Source organism: Limulus polyphemus, unplaced genomic scaffold (genome assembly GCF_000517525.1).
Source record: "Limulus polyphemus unplaced genomic scaffold, Limulus_polyphemus-2.1.2 Scaffold1438, whole genome shotgun sequence".
NCBI classification, from domain to species: domain Eukaryota; kingdom Metazoa; phylum Arthropoda; class Merostomata; order Xiphosura; family Limulidae; genus Limulus; species Limulus polyphemus.
The window spans coordinates 103289-122894 of NW_013667048.1; the positions used below are offsets into that span (position 1 = coordinate 103289).

Sequence of the window (19606 nt, forward strand, 5' to 3'; positions counted from 1 at the left end):
AAGAAATAAAATACTTAATTAATCTTCTTTTTTCTTGCCATTGGGTTTCAAAGAGAGTTAACCCTAATTTTTTTATAATACTAATAGTAATGCATTTAATAATTTTAATTTAATTAAATAATGCACCAAAGAACATAGACTAAAAACCAGACAATTTCCTCTAACTCTCAAACTTTTTATGGCTTTCTAACTATACGACAAGAGCCGTTACAAATTCATCCAAGCTAGCTGTTAACTTTCTCACCAGAATGAATCTTGTACTCTGAATGAAATTGAAGCTCTTCTGTTCAGAAGACAATGTTATGCAATACGTCATTTGATAGATGAAAACCTTGACTTTCTAATGGTTATAGGTAATATATAATGAAATTGAGAGAACTATCAACAAATTGTGAAAGAGTGGATGTGGCAGTAGGGGGGTCTGATTTAGTATTTGATAGATCTGTAACCAAATAAAATTGAAGATTATAAGAATTATGGTTTGTCTGAGCAATAACGATGTTTGAGAGTAATTTACATTTAGATTTGTAACTTTTCGAGGGTGACAGATAAAATAGGGATGATGACATGCTAAAACAAAATGGGTCACACTAGTGGAAATTCAGGATTTTTTTTATATTCCCTTGTAGAATTAAGAACTAAAACTTGTATACTATTAACATATGGATTATTTTATGCTATTCTAATTGATATAACATAAACAGAAAGTAGTTTAATAAAATTTTGAATGCAAGACACTAAAACCTTGTGTCATGCACAATAAAGGATACCCGGGGCGATAAGGTTTAGAATATCTATGAATGCAAGTTAACTGTAACTAAAAAAAGCAGATTAAATCTGTACTTATAGTTTACAAAACTGTTGATTTTAACAAGTAATAGAATTTTAATGAAATGTTTTGTGATATTAGGTTTGTGTGTGATAATTGTCTAAAAGTGCAAGGGAAAAAGAGAAAAGAAAACAAGTACACAAGCAAAAGTAAGTTATTAGATTTTAGTTAAACCTTTATTTTTGAGAAGTTCAAGTTTAAGTGAGCATTCAGTTATAGGAAAGTATTTTTTATGAGGGTTTATGTAATTTTTGTTTACTCTAAATTGTTTGTGGAGCTGGCTTAGCTGTATTATTGTTTTTAACTTTGTAGTGAAAAAATAATACTGTGTATTTTATTATGATATTGTGATGTTTGGGTAAGGTTTTTTTTTATATATAATGTTATAATGCTATTAATTGTAGCCTAATTTCTTGTAGAGGTCAAAGGGACTGTAAGGTGAATTAATAAATAACATTGATCTCAGTAATGATTAACTAACTTTTCTGAAGTTAAAATTGGTCAAGTTTACAGTTCAAGGCCAAATTTAGTGACCAAAGTCAGAGAAAAGTGAACATTTTTTATACTAAAATTTATGAACAGATTATACTTGCAGTGCAGTTGACATAGATGATGGAGATTTAATACTGTTCTTATAATTAGCTTTGGGTGTTAGCTTCATACATACTACAAGCAAGAAAAACATTTGGTTATGATTTTAGATTTAAGAAGGATATGTTATAATACAATGTAATCTAACTAAAACAAATTGTATGTTCAAGAGGTTGAGAGAAAAGGTGTTTGTTTGTTTGTGTATGGCATATAACTATTTCAAACTGTTCATTGAACTGTACAGTTTATGGAATCCACACAGGACTGTTGATAATACATTCACCTATATTGATTTTGTTTATATATGCATGATAGTAAACAACACCATAGATAGAAAGAATTTGGTAAATCATATATTAAAAAAAACAACATATACAACCCTAGTAATTTCACCAAGCCCTCAAGTGGAAAATATTTCTTTTTTTGTTGTTGTATGTGTGTTACAAGTTTGGGATTAGGATTTGAAAAAAGTAAAAAGATCAAATAAGTATAATTTCTTTAAAGAAGTATATTATGAGGACTTATTAGTCTTTGTTGTGAAGATAAAAGTCATTTTAAAACAGGTATGGTGTCTGAACTTCATTATTTTGTATGTAGGATTGCAACAAACAAAGCTTGGAAATTACATTGAAAATCGAGTGAACAATTACCTGAAGAAAAAAGAAATTTGTGGGGTTGAAGTTACAATCAGAGTGGTGGCAAGTGGAGACAAAATCATGGACGTAAAGGCAGGAATGAGAAGCAGGTGTGTATATATAAATGATATATTGGTACACTTTAGTTTGTTGTTGAATTACTTTGTTCTCTATTATATTAATCTGTAATAATGTATTCTTTCTTCGGTATTATGTTTATTATATATTCTTGGCACCACTGAAATCTTTGTTTATTGTTAAAGTGATTAACACTTGCTTTTGCATAATTTTTTTATGTAATTCACACTTTTATTCCAGATACGTAGAAACTGGACAATTACCAGAACAGTTTCCTTATCGAACCAAGGCCCTTTTTGCATTTGAAGAAATAGATGGGGTTGAGGTCTGTTTCTTTGGTATGCACGTCCAGGAGTATGGGTCTGAAAGTCCCATGCCAAACACGAGGTAAGATCGTTTAATTGTGATTGATAAACATAAGATGAAAGTATTAATTCTGGTCAAGTTAACCCTTTCGAGACGGGTCACGGGTGAAAGGCCATGTCATCACATTTGTTGACTCTCATTCAAAATTTTATTGAACTACTATCTCATGAATTTATGTCAATAACTTTGGTATCAAACTGTAGATTATAATTCAAATTTTAGTACTATATACTCGATGTCTTAAAAGCAGATATTAAAAAACACAGATAAACATCGATTTTTGTATGTCACATGGTATGTTGAATACAGTACTGGTTCAAATTAGATGTTTGTGAAGTCTATACTTTTGTATGATTAGAAACTCGAATTACCATTTGGTGCCATTTCTTTTGAACCAATTTTTCAAAAAGGTAGGATGTCTTTAGTCTGCTTGAAATTTCATATTTTTTAAGACTAAATACATCTTAGATACTAAGCTTTATAAATAATAGTGGAATTCTATGGTGTTAATGTAGTAATTTATGATTTTTCAGACATTCAAATGTGTATATAAAACCTTAGAAGAATATTTTGTTTCATATCCTCCACATGCAAAATTTTTAAAGGCTTAGCAACCGAATACAAAGGTTGTAACGGGAAGAGATAATTGTTTGCTTTACTTCTTTGTTTACTGTTCTATGTTTTAGGGAAAATATTTTTAGCAATAATCTATATACATATATAATGTATAATAATGAAAATGTGACTGTATTTTACAAAATACTAGCCTACTAAAACACAGCCAAGACAAGTTACATTGTGCAGACCAAAGATCAGTTTTATGTTATTTGATACGGTAACATGAGTGCACGTAAGCCACTAATTATACCACTCTCGTGTCTCTAAAGCACCAAGAACTGCTAGAAACTTAGATAAAACAAATATTAAATGTGAATTAGATGATTAATGAAATACATTAGTACAGGTTTATTAGTACAGTATAAATGAAAAAGGTTTATTAGTTACTGTACTTACAAAGAATGTTGCAGTAGTAAGTGGCAAATTTTAGAATTTTTCTGGAATTGTAGAGCTAATGACTCCATTCCATCACTCCGACGTTGTTGAAACCATTCCATCATCACTCGATCATGCTCGGTACTCTTACCATCTTTCATAGTTTTTCTAATGCTCATTTGCTTCTTGCAATCACTGTCTGCAAAGAATTTCATTATTTTGTCTCTTTGCTTCCTTATATTGTAAACAGTTGATGAACCAATACCATACGTATCACACAGTTTCCACACGGAAACACCACGGTCAAGTTGTTTCAACAGTTTTATCATGTCTTGTATCGATATGGACTTGTGCTTACTCTTGACACCACGACTGTCACTTGGACCTTGCTTAGAAGCCATAGCTATGGTTAAATGTAAGCAAAATAAGCTTAAAATCACACAAAACGGACCTTGCTTAGAAGCCATAGCTATGGTTAAATGTAAGCAAAATAAGCTTAGAATCACACAAAACGGACCTTGCTTAGAAGCCATAGCTATGGTTAAATGTAAGCAAAATAAGCTTAGAATCACACAAAACAGACCTTGCTTAGAAGCCATAGCTATGGTTAAATGTAAGCAAAATAAGCTTAGAATCACACAAAACGGACCTTGCTTAGAATCACACAAAACAGACCTTGCTTAGAAGCCATAGCTATCGTTAAATGTAAGCAAAATAAGCTTAGAATCACACAAAACGGACCTTGCTTAGAATCACACAAAACAGACCTTGCTTAGAAGCCATAGCTATGGTTAAATGTAAGCAAAATAAGCCTAGAATTACACAAAACCGAAAGATCACCACCACCAACTGCAGATGTAAACAATTAACTCTTTTGGGACGGGGGCACATGACGATATCTTTAAATTCTCTCTGTTGACAAAAATACAAAATTTAATTAAACAACTTTCTTTAAATATTTTTTCAGAAAATTATTATTTTATGGTATGTTATATTTAGAATTTTCATACACTGTTATCAACATTCTGTGTTGTAAAAAATTGAAGAAAAAATCAAAACTAAATATTTGTATCTTGTTAAACTACATATTCTTGGCAAGATTCATGAAAAAATTCAAGCAATTTCAAGTGCGCGCTCATAATTTTTTATGGATTAAATGAGGTGCTGGACCATCAGTTGCCAGAAAATCAGTAGTGTACTGTATATAAATGTATAATGTTATGAAATATAAGCTATTTAGTCTAAACATTTATGTTTTCTAGAATGAAAGAGACATAATTTATAGTTATTTCCTTTTTTCTTTTTATAGTGGTTTCGAGATCGGCCATATCTATCGAACCCGTACAGAGATTAATTACTGAAAATAACAGATAAAATATAAAGTTTTTTCTTAAGAAATGTTGGATAACTATCTCAACATTATAAAGATTTCACATGTGAAAGTTCAGAATTTTCTGATGCATAAAAGTATTTTTAATCTTAAAATGAATATTACTTTGCATGATAGATAGGCAACATGCAAAAAAAAAAAAATAGACACGAGAAAAACATTGATTTACAAACCTTAAGACTTAATAAAAGTATTTAATATTATGCATATGAAAGCATTGTAGTGTTTACTGATAATCTGTCAGATTTCATTAAAATTCGCTTACTAATTTAAAAGTTATTTCATGAAAACTATAACAAGCATAAAATAATTATAAGGTCAGTCCCAGGGACCGAGCCCATGCTGAAAGTTTTAAAGGTATGACACTGTTTTGTTACAACTAATGACTGGTCATGTTATCTATTTTTTTTGTATGTATTGTTATTTGGTTTGGTTTTGAAGTGAAATTTACAAAACATCAGAATTATTCCTTTCCTTCAAACTTAAGAAGTTTGTGATATTCTTACAAGATCCAGTGAAGTTTTATATTGTTATAAAGCTGAGGAGTTTTGATGAACTTAAACTACATAATACATCTTTCTCTTGCCAGGAGGGTATACATAGCTTATCTGGATAGTGTACATTTCTTTCGACCGAAACAGTTCAGGACAGCAGTTTACCATGAGATTCTTCTGGGATACTTGGACTATGTAAAGCAGTTAGGGTAAGGTCTAAAGTTGAGAAATTTAATTATGTTAAAGGTCTATGTCTTTATCATTGAATTTTATTTTTAATAACATAAAGAAGGTTAGTTTTTAAATATAGAAACTGGTCAAATATGAGCAACTATAAAGCAAGTTGAATTATTACTATATAGAGGTTAAAAATTGGTATAATAAATATTTAGTTGTATTAAACTTAAGCACAGTGGAATTACAACAAGTTTAATTCCCAAACAAGGTATATGTTATATAAACCACCATTTGATTCTGATGTTTCTTATGATTTAATTTACCATTCTGTTTGTGTCCACAGTTGCACGTACAGTGGATGTGTGTTGACACAACTGAATGTTAAACTAAACCTTTTTTTCTTTGTGTTCTGTGGGAGTGTATTTGTAAAGATAAATAAGATACTTGGTGCAAGTTTGAACTTTAATAAATATATGGTGGATTCCATATATATGTTGCTATTCTGTGTTTATTCTTATGTGGTGTGGTTTTGGTCAGAATTATTTGTTTACATTCAGTTATAGAAATAGTTTTGTTGCTTCTTATGTGGAGAATACTATTGAAATTTAAGCTGAAAGGGGTCATTTGTTTTCAGATGATCTGATTTATATCAGAGTACAGTCAACCCACCCCCTCGTTGATGTCATCTGTAATTACGTCGTTTTGTTTTTATGTCATCCAAAAAATAATAAAAAGCATTAAAAAGTAATAGAAGTAGAACTTTAAAAAAAACACTTTCCATGAGTTAGCTTTACTGTAACATTATTCACATTTTGGTGTTTGCTTTTTTAAGTTGCGACAGTCACTCATATATGTTATAATTATTCTACAATACTAGAATTTATGACATTGAAGCAACCAGCAAGTAGTCTTGCAGATGATGAGAGTAAAAAAGTGACTCAAGATTAATAACATTAAATAAAGTAAAAAGTTCAATTTTGAAATACTTAGAGGAAAGGCGATATGCTGTTGATGTTGCAAGAAACTTAGGGTTTCCTGCCACAACTGGAAGAACATATTTAAAAAATGTCAGTACACTATTTGCTTCAAGTAAATTAAGCCATACGAGAAATCGCGTCTCAGATAAAGGAAAGATTAGTAATGCATGGGCTATTGACCAAAATTAGAATTGTATGCCATAAAGCCAGGCTCTGTTAATGGAGAAAGCTAATACTTTGTATGGGTAATTACATGAAGAGGCAGGATCCATTGCTGCAAGTAAAGGTTGGTTTGACCATTTTAGACAAAGAAATAATCTACATAACATTGAAATAACAGATAAGGCCACTAGTGCAAATCACCAAGCTGCTTTGGAATTTCCAGACTAGTTAAAAGAGATCACAGAAATTGGTGGATATTTTCCTGAATTAGTTTTCAAGGAGATGAAACGGATGCTGTCATGTATGTTTATTTCTTGTGTGGACTGCTCCTGGACTTAATGCCTCAAAAAATTGCCTTATGCTGTTACTTGGTGGTAATGTGGCAGGATGTACCAATGCTAGTGTACCATTCAGAAATGCCATGGGCTATGAAAGGATTCTTGAAGCTACATTTATCAGTTATTTGTTGTTCCAGTCACAAAGCTTTGGTGAAAAATGATGTTTTTCAAGATTGGTTCATCTCCTACTTTTTCCCAGCAGTGGAGAAATACTGCATTGAAAAAAACTGGAAAAAAAAGCTTTACTTCTCTAGATAATGCTCCTAGTCACCCTTCTCATTTGGACAATTTAGAGACTTGCATTCCGGTCCAGACTGTGTTTTTTGCCTCCGAACACAACATCGCTCATTCAGCCAATGAATCAGGTGGTCATAGTGATGTTTAAGGCGTACTATCTATGTCATGTCTTTTGTCAGCAACTTACTGAGACATCTGCTAATGAGAACCTTACAATCAGGGCCTTCTGGCACTCGTATAATATCATGAAGGCAATCGACAACATCGACCATGCCTCGAAAGAAGTCACTGCTACTTGTATGAACAGAGTTTGGAGGAACATATGGCTGGAATGAATTTATGACTTCGAGAGTTTTGAAGAAGAAATACCAGCAGTTTGTGGAGAAATTGTCAACCTTGCCCATAATGCATGACTGGAGGGAATGGAAGATGAAGATGTGGAGGAGTTGCTTCAATCACATGGGGAATTCAGTTCAATGAAGACTTAAAAAAATTAGATCAGCAACGATTTATAGAAGATGAGCAGCCAGAGGAAGTAAACCAAGTTGTTTAGTCGACATGCAAGAACATGTGAGGGGCTTTTTGCAAAATTAATTAAGGTCTTGCTATCTTTGCCAAGAACGACTCTGATTGCAAGTAGAGCAGTACCATCAGAAGGCAAGTTGAAGCAGCTCTATCAGGCTACCAGGAATTTTATAAATAGAAAAAAGAAGCAGGCAAGACAGTTGTGATTAACTCAGTTTTTTTAGAAGAAGGAAAACAAAGTAGATGATCCAGCTCCACCTACTCTCCCAATAAACCATTGCCAGCTTAATTTTTTATTTAATGTTGTACTTTGGTACATATTCTTTACTTTGTTATTATATTATACTTCATAATATACTTTGCCTTTTTTATAGATAGGACATTAAATTATCCTGCTGGAACACAACTCTGACTTATTGGGTCCCCAATAACATTGCAGTTCTCAATAATGTAACTAGGATGTCAATGGGGGGTCAACTGTATTTGATAATTATCTTTTTATAATTAATAATGGAAAATCTAAATTTATTATACCAAGACAAGATCTTTTTTTTCTTGTTCATTGAGCCAATAAAGATAATTCTGGACATTATTTTATTTATTTATGAACATGTTTAATACTTTTGAATTTTAAAAGGTTACTATCTTACTTTTTTTCAAGATGAAACATTTTAAGCTCAGAACTGCTTCTTAAATTTGGCAAGCAAAATGTTTGTTTGTAAGATTTTTTTACCTTTTTTGTCAACAGCTAAATTATTAAACATATTGTTGGTGTAAATGTGCTCAATTATCATTCGTGACCATTTTTAGACAGAAAATATTCATATTGATAGTGAAACTACTTATTGTGCTTATAGTCAGATATTGACAAGCAGACAGAAGGTTCTTCACGATCTGTGGTAACAACTTTACCTGTGACTAAGTGGATTATAAGCCCTGACCTTGTCGCAACTCAGTTAGAATGTAGTGATTTTCAAATACAGATGTTGACTAAAGCTTACCCCTTATGGGAAGGTTATATTACAATACTTACCTAAGTGAAATTCTCTTAGTCTGCATGAAACTTTTTTATTCTGAAGAAAGTGATGTCTGTATTGATAAAACAAGGGGAGATGTGTTTCCAGCATGGAAACAACTTGTCACCTAAAGTACATATTGTAGGAACTTCTGTTAGATCCATAAAGAGGATAATTCATACAGATTTATATCTACAAGAGTTGTGTTCACAAGACCAAGTCTCTAAAGCTGAAGAAACATTATCTAGCATATAACAAATGGAAGTATGTTATCATGTTAGATGAAGCACATGTCAACTGAGGCTGTACAAACATTATCTAGCATATAACAAATGGAAGTATGTCATCATGTTAGATGAAGCACGTGGCAACTGAGGCTGTAGAAACATTATCTAGCATATAACAAATGGAAGTATGTTATCATGTTGGATGAAGCACGTGTCAACTGAGGCTGTACAAACATTATCTAGCATATAACAAATGGAAGTATGTTATCATGTTAGATGAAGCACGTGTCTACTGAGGCTGTACAAACATTATCTAGCATATAACAAATGGAAGTATGTTATCATGTTAGATGAAGCACGTGTCTACTGAGGCTGTAGAAACATTATCTAGCTTGTGACACATGTAAGTATGTCATCATGTTAGATGAAGCACGTGTCTACTGAGGCTGTAGAAACATTATCTAGCTTGTGACACATGTAAGTATGTCATGTTAGATGAAGCACATGTCTACTGAGGCTGTACAAACATTATCTAGCTTGTGACACATGTAAGTATGTCATCATGTTAGATGAAGCACGTGTCAACTGAGGCTGTACAAACATTATCTAGCATGTGACACATGTATGTATGTATTTCAAGAAATTTATTATCGTTCTTGTAGATATAATTTTAAAATATGACACACAGAATTCTGCTAAAGTTTCCTCGATGATTGTGGAGTATAGATATAATGATAACCTGGAGAGTCAAGAAAAGTGAGCTCTGCTTACTATCAAGCTAACACCACTATACTGCAAGTTAAAAAAACAGCTTTGTGTAGACTGGATGCCAATGAAGTACTGAGCAGCTGCTAGCTCTTTTTCAAGATGTAAGTACAAAGAGTAATTCATGCTAAGCTATTTGCAGACAAACTGGTTAAATTACCAGATGCACCTCTTGCAGGTTTCTGTGACTTTGGGCTGCTCAAATGGGTCTGCAAAATTTACTAACTATTCACAATTGATGGACTGTGGAAAGAGGAGTTTGACATCAGTGTATTGCATAAAGGTCTCTGTCAGTGAAAACAGTGTTCCAGGGCAACAGTCGTTTAACATCATCACTATCAGAAGTGAAAAAGGAGACTGCAAGACCTAGGTTATTGTCCTGGTATTACTACCATAGATAGTGAACACCTACACCAACCCAAAACTGTAAAAGAATGAGACTGTTTAGAAACTATAGAAACCACCAAAGTAAATTATCTCTCACTAAACCATTATAACGGCCCCTGCAATATTAACTGTATTTGGCAAGGTCGTTTCACTGCCCATACACTTGACCAGCTTTTTCCTTTAACCATATCCTGCTTGACACCGTTTCCATTACAGTTAATTCTTATCTTTTGTCTTTGAATGATATATAAACCTTGTATTGCTTAGTACTGATTATCACTGAAGAAGACAGACCAATGTTCTGTTGAAACATGTAGTATATTCCATCATCAATAAAACTTTTCCTTGTACATATAAATTGTTGTTTGCATACCCATGATTATATTAACTTAATCTGTTTCCATACATTGTACTCAAGTGAACATCTGTCTGTAACTTGTAACATTGTGGTTGCAGAATGTTTCTCAGTACTGTGTTTTGATGTGTCTGTTACGTTTCCATAAGGTATACTATGGCACATATCTGGGCATGCCCACCCAGTGAAGGAGATGACTACATCTTTCACTGCCATCCGCCAGAACAAAAAATTCCCAAACCAAAGAGATTACAGGAGTGGTATAGAAAGATGCTAGACAAAGCAATTATTGAAAGAGTGGTTCTTGATTACAAGGTAAGATTTAATTTTTTTAAGTGGAACAGGTTTATAGTTAAATTACAACAAATTTTATTAAACATTTAACTATTTTTGCAAACCTTGTTGTGACATATTGAAGAAAAGAAACACACAACTTCTGTTCAGAAACTTGAACTTCAAGAGTGTAAAACTCCACTTTTACAGATTACAGATCTAAGGTTCTATATAATGTAATTCCAAGAATACAACTAGGTTAAAATTCCATAAGTAAGATGAATAAAAAATATATTAACTTAAATCTTTACAGTAAAGCTTGGAGATCTGAATCTCTCAGTCTATCAGTGTCTGTCTCAATAGTATGTCTACTAAACTCTGCTAAGATAACTAGTTTTACTAACTATTTATTTTGTTTATTCTGTGCTGAATAGTATTTCAAGGAATACAACTTTTTCTAAATGGTTGTGTGTCTAAACCTACAACTTGGCAGTACTGCACTAGAGGGCTTGCTTTGTGGAAAATATAGTAACATTTTTTTTCTTGGATGCTGCCAAACATCAGTAGATTTCTTCTCTCAGAAGATATCAAGAGAGTATAATGCTTATTTTTTATTTCAACATAGATTTTAGAATTGTGTTATATAGTAATGTATTTTGGAATATTAGTGTGCTGTAGAATATGGAATGATGTTTTCTTTCTTGGATTAGAGTATAGAACCATCAATGTAATTCAAATAGCTAGTATGTAGTATTTTTAGTGACTTAGCTGTACTTGTCTTACAGCCCGTATGGTTTTTTTTCAGGATATCTTGAAACAGGCCACTGAGGATAATATAAAAAGTGTAGCAGAACTTCCTTATTTTGAAGGAGACTTTTGGCCTAATGTCATGGAAGACTGCATCAAGGAGCTGGAACAAGAAGAAGAAGATAAACGGAAAGCTGCTGAGGCATCAGTAGCATCTGGTGGAGATGATGAAGGAGAGGCTGAGGGTGCTCAGGATGTAAGTATAATTTTTAAGTTATATATCTATGAATTGTTCACTTGCGTTACTGAATTCAGCTTAGCTCATACTCGTTCTTCATTGGAGGTAGTTGTCTGTTTGGAGTATTATTGTTTACTACAGCTCTGGATATAACAGTTCACTGCTATAAATATTAATGCATTGGTCACTGGTAATGAACATTCCTCAAAGAATTAGATTGTTAAAGATTAGAAACACCAAACAATTTGTAATGAAACTATACTGTTTTAAACATAAACTCATTTGGAATAGTCTCTAAATAAAACTAAGTTACTAAGAATGTAATACTATCTGGAACAATTTGTAATGAAACTATACTGTTTTAAACATAAATTCATTTGGAATAGTCTCTAAATGAAACTAAGATACTAAGAATGTAATACTATCTGGAACAATTTGTAATGAAACTATACTGTTTTAAACATAAATTCATTTGGAATAGTCTCTAAATAAAACTTAAGTTACTAAGAATGTAATACTATCTGGAACAATTTGTAATGAAACTATACTGTTTTAAACATAACTCATTTGGAATAGTCTCTAAATAAAACTTAAGTTACCAAGAATGTAATATCGTCTGGAAAAATTTGTAATGAAACTATACTGTTTTAAACATAAACTCATTTGGAATAGTCTCTAAATGAAACTAAGTTACTAAGAATGTAATATCATCTGGAACAATTTGTAATGAAACTATACTGTTTTAAATATAAACTCATTTGTAATAACATTTGAAGTAATTTGTAAATTAAATTGTTAAAGGTGTAATAACATTTGAAGTACTCTGTAAATTAATTTGATAAAGATGTAATAACATTTGAAGTAATATGTAAATCTAAATTGTTAAAAACTTAATGTTTAGAACAAACTGTAAACGAAACTAAAATTATTTAAAATATAATAATGTGGAAAAATGAGTTAATTTAGCTATATTTAAATACATAATAATGTATGCAAACTTAGAAATTTATTATTGGTAAAAATACAGAAGTATCCAACATTCTGTAATTGAGTGTAAGGTATAGCTTAATTTTTTCACATGCTTAAATTTGTTTTATTTCAACTTTTGTTTGCTGGCTTCTTATTAGATAAACATTTTCAAAGCAATCAATTTGTAAATTGTCTATATTATCTGTAGTAGTATATAGTTTTTCCTAATGTATCCTGTTAGTAACTAGCAAATTAAAAAAATCATTTATGCTCTGTCAGTACTTTTAGCTATAATTTGTTGTCAATACCTTTTTCTGTAAGAACACGAGTGAGACCACTGCTTTAAAACTCTGGTTAAATTAACCTATGAACTTTGTTAGACCAACAGGTAGTTATTTCTAAAACAAAAAAGTAAAGTGTATTATGTTCTTTGCTGACAGTTGTTGATTTTACTTTAGTTGCTTATGTTATGTTTAGCACAGAAATAAGGCAATATGTTTACTAATTAGTGTTATATTTGGTAAAATATCATTAATCAAAATAAGAAATGGTTATAAATCTAGCCCACCTAATTTGAAGTTAAAAAAAAGGTTTTATTCTAGATAACTCTTACAATCATGTAGTTTTTCAAAATATTCTTGGCATTTAGTTTTGTATTATAGCTAAGGTAGTGGTTTTGATTCACTTTACAGCAAGGGAAAAAAAAGGGGCAAAAGAGTGGACGAAACAAGAAAATCAGCAAGAACAAAAACACACAGAGGAAGAGCAACAAAAAGTCAAATGTTCCAAACACAGGAAATGATCTGTCTGCTAAAATTTATGCCACAATGGAAAAACACAAAGAGGTAAGAGCATTCATTGGTAGAGAACTTTCAGCATTTAGGAAAACAGTGTTTACAATCTCACTAATTCAGTATTAGGCCAGTCTTATGAAGTGTTGACCATTCTTCATATTGGAGTGTTCACTTGAAGTTTTTATAATACATTTAGGGTATGTATATCTGTGTATTTATAGAAATATGTGACTGTTGATTCAGATTTTTATTTTGCTTTCTATCTCTCAGGTATTCTTTGTAATTCGTCTTCATTCGGCTCAGGCAGCTGCCAGCTTGGCTCCTATTCAAGATCCCGACCCTCCTATTAACTGTGACTTGATGGATGGAAGGGATGCCTTTCTGACATCGGCACGAGAAAAGCATCATGAATTCTCATCATTACGACGTGCAAAGTACTCAACTATGGCCATGTTGTATGAGTTACACAATCAAGGGCAAGATCGATTTGTATACACGTGTAACAGATGTAAAGCTAATGTGGAGACCAGATTCCACTGCACAGTGTGTGATGTATGTATTTGTTTTTTTTTTCTCCCTCATTTTACAGATTATTACTGGATAAGGAAAATTTTTCCAAACTTGTAAAAGTAAAAGATAAAAATTGTTTTGTGAATTTGATATTGAGTGTGAACTTGTGTTTTTCATCTTTTTTTTCTCCTAACCCTAAATAGGTTTATGAGATTAATGTTGGTATTTTCTGTGGACAGGACTTTGATCTATGTGTACTGTGTTACAAAAAAGAAAATCATGTGCACAAGATGGAAAAGCTTGGTTTTGACTTGGATGATGGCTCTGCTGCTTCAGATCAGAAACGGGCCAATCCCCAAGAATCACGTTGGCTGTCCATCCAGAGATGCATCCAATCGCTTCTTCATGCTTGTCAATGTCGAGATGCCAACTGTAGACTGGCAAGCTGTCAAAAGATGAAACGTATTGTCCAGCACTCCAAAAGCTGCAAGCGTAAGAATGGTGGCTGTCCTGTCTGCAAACAGCTTATTACACTGTGTTATTACCATGCTAGACATTGTCAGGTTTGTGAACGTTATAAAATAGTGTTCTAGTTAGTATGTAGAGACTAATGGTATGTAGGATTCTATAACTGCACAAATAAATTATAAAGCAGAGCTTATATTAGGGAAGAATGTTTGTTTTCTATACACTTATCTCACTAGCTTAGTTCTTCATAAAATAAAGAAGCTTCATCCATTATACTCTATGTTAAAAACAGATTGCTTTTAAAACCTGAAAAAGATTCATAAAGATAGGTTATTTACAACTCAAACTGCTGTTGAAACTTGAATGTTTAGTTTGTTTACAAGCTGATCAGGAGTAAGATGGTGTCACACCAGATTTTTTTATAACTATTTATAAAAGAGAATTTTTATATATTTCAAGTATACAAAAGTGTAATATAATGAATTTAGAGTAAAATTTAAAATAAAGAACCCAAATTTTACAATTTTATCAGCATAAGAAAACTTGATTTCTCTGGTCTGTTCATTATGGTTTTCAACACCTTCCTTGCAGTTACTGAACATAACACTAAATAAAGCATAAGATCTTTTACTATAGTTGTTGTTAGTCCTCAGAGTTCATCAGTAAGTTAAACAACTTGTTTACAAGCAGGTGCATTCTCCATAATGTTTTTAAATAAAGTAGTTGATTCTTGTTGAGTCACTGTGTTGCTAATATTTTAGTAGATAAAAGTGTTAAATTTAATTCATTGTTTTATGATTGTGTTATTCTGTTTAATGGTTCAAGAACATTTAGATGTTAATTATCTGTTTACCAGTAAAACCGAATCAGGAACTGTAAGCTTTTCTCGCTGTGTAATGTTTTTTATAGTGTGTTATAACGTAGAATTGTTTTTTGTTTTTTAGGAAGAAAAGTGCTTGGTACCGTTCTGTCTAAACATCAAACACAAACTTCGCCAACAACAACTCCAACAGAGAGTACAGCAAGCTCAAATTCTCCGTCGCCGAATAGCTAGTATGGCAACCATGCAGAACCAACAAGTGGCTGGGCAGGATTCCCAGTCTAATTCAATGTCTAGTGAGCCGTCTTCATCAGAAGCCTCAGCAGTGATCCATGTTGGACCTACAACAACAGGTCCTCCAGCGGGTGCTCTCCAAGCTGTCCAAGCAGTACAAGCTGCAGCAGCAAGGCAGCAAGCTCCTCACCTAGTTGGTGCTTACCAGAAGGGAAGCCCTGCGAGTCCATCTCCAACTAATGGAAATACTTTAATGGCCACTGCATGGACACAGCCTCACACAGTACAGATGGTCCAAAGCACGGGCGACAGACTGGTTGGATTGAACAGCCCCAACCGATGGGACGGACCACAACCAAACTTTGTCCAACAAGCTTCACCACAGCAGACTCAGATGACTGAGCAGCAGTTGGGTATAAGACAGCCAGCACAGATGATGGGTCCAGCACCTAGAAACCCAGCAGTTACTATGGGTCCCCCACCTGTAGGGCCAGGCATGCAGCGTGCAGTTCAGTTGCCTCAAGGTCTGCCTCAGTTGCTACAGATGTTACACTTACCTGCATCCCCTCAGCAACATCAAAAAGTATTGCAGATGTTAAAGTCAAACCCTCAGCTCATGGCTTATTTCATTAAACATAGGAATGCACAGCAGCAGCAGCAAATGGTGGTCTCAACCCAAACTAATATGGGGAGTGCTTTACAGCCAGGGATTTCTGGGCAGCTATCCCCTCAGCAACAGCAACAAATGATGATTTCAAACCAATCTAGTATGGGAAGTGCTGTACAATCAGGAATTCCTGGGCAGTTATCACCTCGGCAACAGCAGCAAATGATGATTTCAACCCAAGCTGATATTGGCAGTGCTGCACAGCCAGGAATTTCTAGACAGCTGTCACCCCAACAACAGCAGCAACATATGATGATGTCAACCCAAGCTAGTATGGGGAGTGGTTCTCAGCCAGGTATTTCTGGGCAGTTATCACCACAGCAGCAACAGCATATGATGGTCTCAACTCAAACTAATCTTGGGAGTGCTGCACAGCCAGGAATTTCTAGACAGCTGTCACCCAACAACAGCAGCAGCAACATATGATGATGTCAACCCAAGCTAGTATGGGGAGTGGTTCTCAGCCAGGGATTCCTGGGCAGGTATCATCTCAACAGCAGCAACAAATGGTAGTCTCAAACCAAGCTAATATGGGAAACGATGTTCAGCCAGGAATTCCTGTACAATTACCATCTCAACAGCAGCAACAGTGGTTGCAAAAACAGCACTTGTTAGCAATGCAACGGCAACAGCCCCCACTGTATACCCCACGATCACGTCCACCTAATTCCATGAACTATAATCCCCACCAACAAAATTTTCACACTGATGGTGGGGGCCAGTATCCACTTTATCAACAGCAGCAGCTCTTATTGCAGTCTCAACAATTGAAACAGCAAATTGTATCCCCTAATCACCCACCCATGAGTCCTCAACAAAGCCTGATGGGACATCCTCAGGCAGTGGCACCTGTGGCTTCACCTCAACAGTTGCTACGCTCTCCCCCATCTGTAAGATCACCACAGCCCATTCCATCTCCTCACCAGCAGCATGCTTTGTCTCCTCATCACTCTTCACAGACCCATTCTCCTCGCCCAACTCTCAATGTGGCTGTGAGTGCTTCCCACGCATATGGAGTTCCAGATCAGATAATATCCACGAACGATATGATGCTCACCCAACTATCGAGTGCCAGCTCGTCCCATTCCAGCATGGTGAGCCAGAACACTGGGAACCCAGAACCAAGCCTCTCTAGAGATGAGCTAACTCCTCAGGAGCAGCTGAATAGGTTTGTTGAAAACTTGTAACCCTCGATATAGAATAAACAAGAACTTATTGTGGACTAGCCATGACTGTGAATATTTTCTGACAGAGAATGACTTGAATTTGCAGTTTTTAATATTTTGTACTTCAAAAAAAAAGATAAATGTTATCAGAAGAGGTTGACACAGTATTCTAGTTAATCAGTTTGATTGTTTCTTTGAGTTAAGTATAAAAAAACAACTATAGTTCATATATTTATACATACATACATACGCACACAGAGATGTGTGTCAATAGTTTACAGGTGTAACAAAATGTTGATGTTGAATATAATATTAACAATAACAAAATGTTGAAATTTTTATTATTGTGTTCTCATCATGATCATGGTTAAATTGTGCATGTGTCAGTTCTATTGAAACCCTTGTTTTGATCTCTCACATTATGCACACAGTTTGAAAACAGGCTCATAAATGTCATTGAGGCTGGACCCCAAGTGTAAATTTTCTGATAATCAAGAGAACTGGTAAAACTTCTTTCCACTACATGTGCAGACCACAACTTCCTGTGATTTATAAAAAATAATCTTTGTTTTTTGTTATTAAACACTAAAAATGGATGGTGAGAGTTAAACATTTTGTGCAGTGTATTTTATAGAAACGAGTTGAAAGGAGAAAATATGCTCCACAGAATCTCATTTTATGTTACTTGAGTTCATGAACTTGTAGTATTGTATGTTGATTGAATGAGTTCCAGTGGGGAACATACCTTGTACATCTCTACTTTTTACGCTCAGTTGGTTCGTAGGTCACAAGTAGTTGATTGAAAGAGATATTGTAAATACTGTATACATTTTAAAACTACAAGTTTGAATAAAAACAAATAGTAAAATAAAATCAGTTTGTTTCTTACTTAAAGTACTTGTAATAATTGTTGATTATACTTCTGTAGTTTTGTCCATAATAATGTCGTGTGTTTACAGAATTCATTTTGGGTGGTACCAGACAATATAAAACTGGAGAGATTGCTGTTTATCGTAGACCAATGATTTTCAATTGGTGGGCTATGTGACATGCAGTTATGGGCTGCTGAGGGCCAGGACACTTGTTACTGCCCTGAACTAGAGTCGTAAACTGTATATGTTAACCATCTCTGTTATTTCTTCTAAGTAAGTGGGTCTTGAGGTGCAAAGTCTGAGAAATCCTGTTCTAGATAACAGTAAGGTGTGGCCTAGGGGTTAAGTGTGCCAGACTGTGGATCCAATGGTTCATGACCTGTTACTGCAGAAAAACAATATACTCCACATTTTGGAGCTGTAGCTTATTATAAGAGCAATGGTAAAATCTCACTAGTTTGTTAGAGTAGCCTAAGATTTGGTGGTAGATGCTGTTTAGTCTGTTCAAAAGTAGGGATAGCTAGCTTAGCTATTGTTTGGCTCTTTTTGAATATCTGAAACAGACTACAATATAGATATATAGAGAAAACCAGAAATGCAAAGCAATATTCACACAAACCACAACATAAAAGGGTGAGAATAACAAAACAGTACTAACTTTGTTTGTTTGTATTTAACATGTTGCATATTCTTTATTTTTATGTACGGGTAGTCGTGGCACCAAAATTTTTCGTCTATTCACTGTGGTATATTCAGGTAAAACTGAATCAACCATAGAGCAGTTAGATAGGCCCACTTAGTAATTTGAGGTTGAACAAGAAATGTATTATGAAGTCACTGTTGGTCAATCCCATTGAAACATAAGGAAGATCATAACTGCATTGTATGGCATTACTGTCGTCTGTATCCGTGCACAATGTGCTTATTGCAAGAACTACTTCCACAGATAGCAGATATTGTCCACTCGAGAATGCTGTCTTCTGTATCCGTGCACAATGTGCTTATTGAAAGAACTACTTCCACAGATGGCAGATATTGTCCACTTGAGAATGCTGTATTCTGTATCCGTGCACAATGTGCTTATTGCAACAACTACTTCCACAGATAGCAGATATTGTCCACTCGAAAATGCTGTCTTCTGTATACTTGCACAATGTGCTTATTGCAAGAACTACTCCCACAGATAGCAGATATTGTCCACTCGAAAATGCTGTCTTCTGTATACTTGCACAATGTGCTTATTGCAACAACTACTTCCACAGATAGCAGATATTGTCCACTCGAAAATGCTGTCTTCTGTATACTT

General features: G+C 33.9%; 2 protein-coding genes across 4 annotated transcripts in view; both read left to right on the top strand.

Moving 5' to 3' along the window:
- Positions 1–17563, top strand: part of LOC106463562 (CREB-binding protein-like) — a 38859-nt gene extending 21296 nt beyond the window's left edge. For all 3 annotated transcript variants that reach the window (XM_022391096.1, XM_022391098.1, XM_022391097.1), the window contains exons 14-23: positions 911–978; positions 2018–2165; positions 2374–2520; positions 5472–5585; positions 10692–10857; positions 11621–11818; positions 13462–13614; positions 13834–14115; positions 14313–14636; positions 15486–17563. In XM_022391096.1, coding sequence (XP_022246804.1) covers positions 911–978; positions 2018–2165; positions 2374–2520; positions 5472–5585; positions 10692–10857; positions 11621–11818; positions 13462–13614; positions 13834–14115; positions 14313–14636; positions 15486–16688 — 2803 coding nt within the window. In that variant the 3' untranslated portion in view covers positions 16689–17563. The remainder of the gene's footprint in view (positions 1–910; positions 979–2017; positions 2166–2373; positions 2521–5471; positions 5586–10691; positions 10858–11620; positions 11819–13461; positions 13615–13833; positions 14116–14312; positions 14637–15485) is intronic.
- LOC106463568 (CREB-binding protein-like) lies at positions 16689–17563 on the top strand. The gene has a single exon (XM_013923617.2). It carries the CDS (start codon positions 16691–16693, stop codon positions 17447–17449), a length of 759 nt encoding a protein of 252 aa, XP_013779071.2. The 5' UTR covers positions 16689–16690; the 3' UTR covers positions 17450–17563.
- Positions 17564–19606: the final 2043 nt, after the last annotated feature.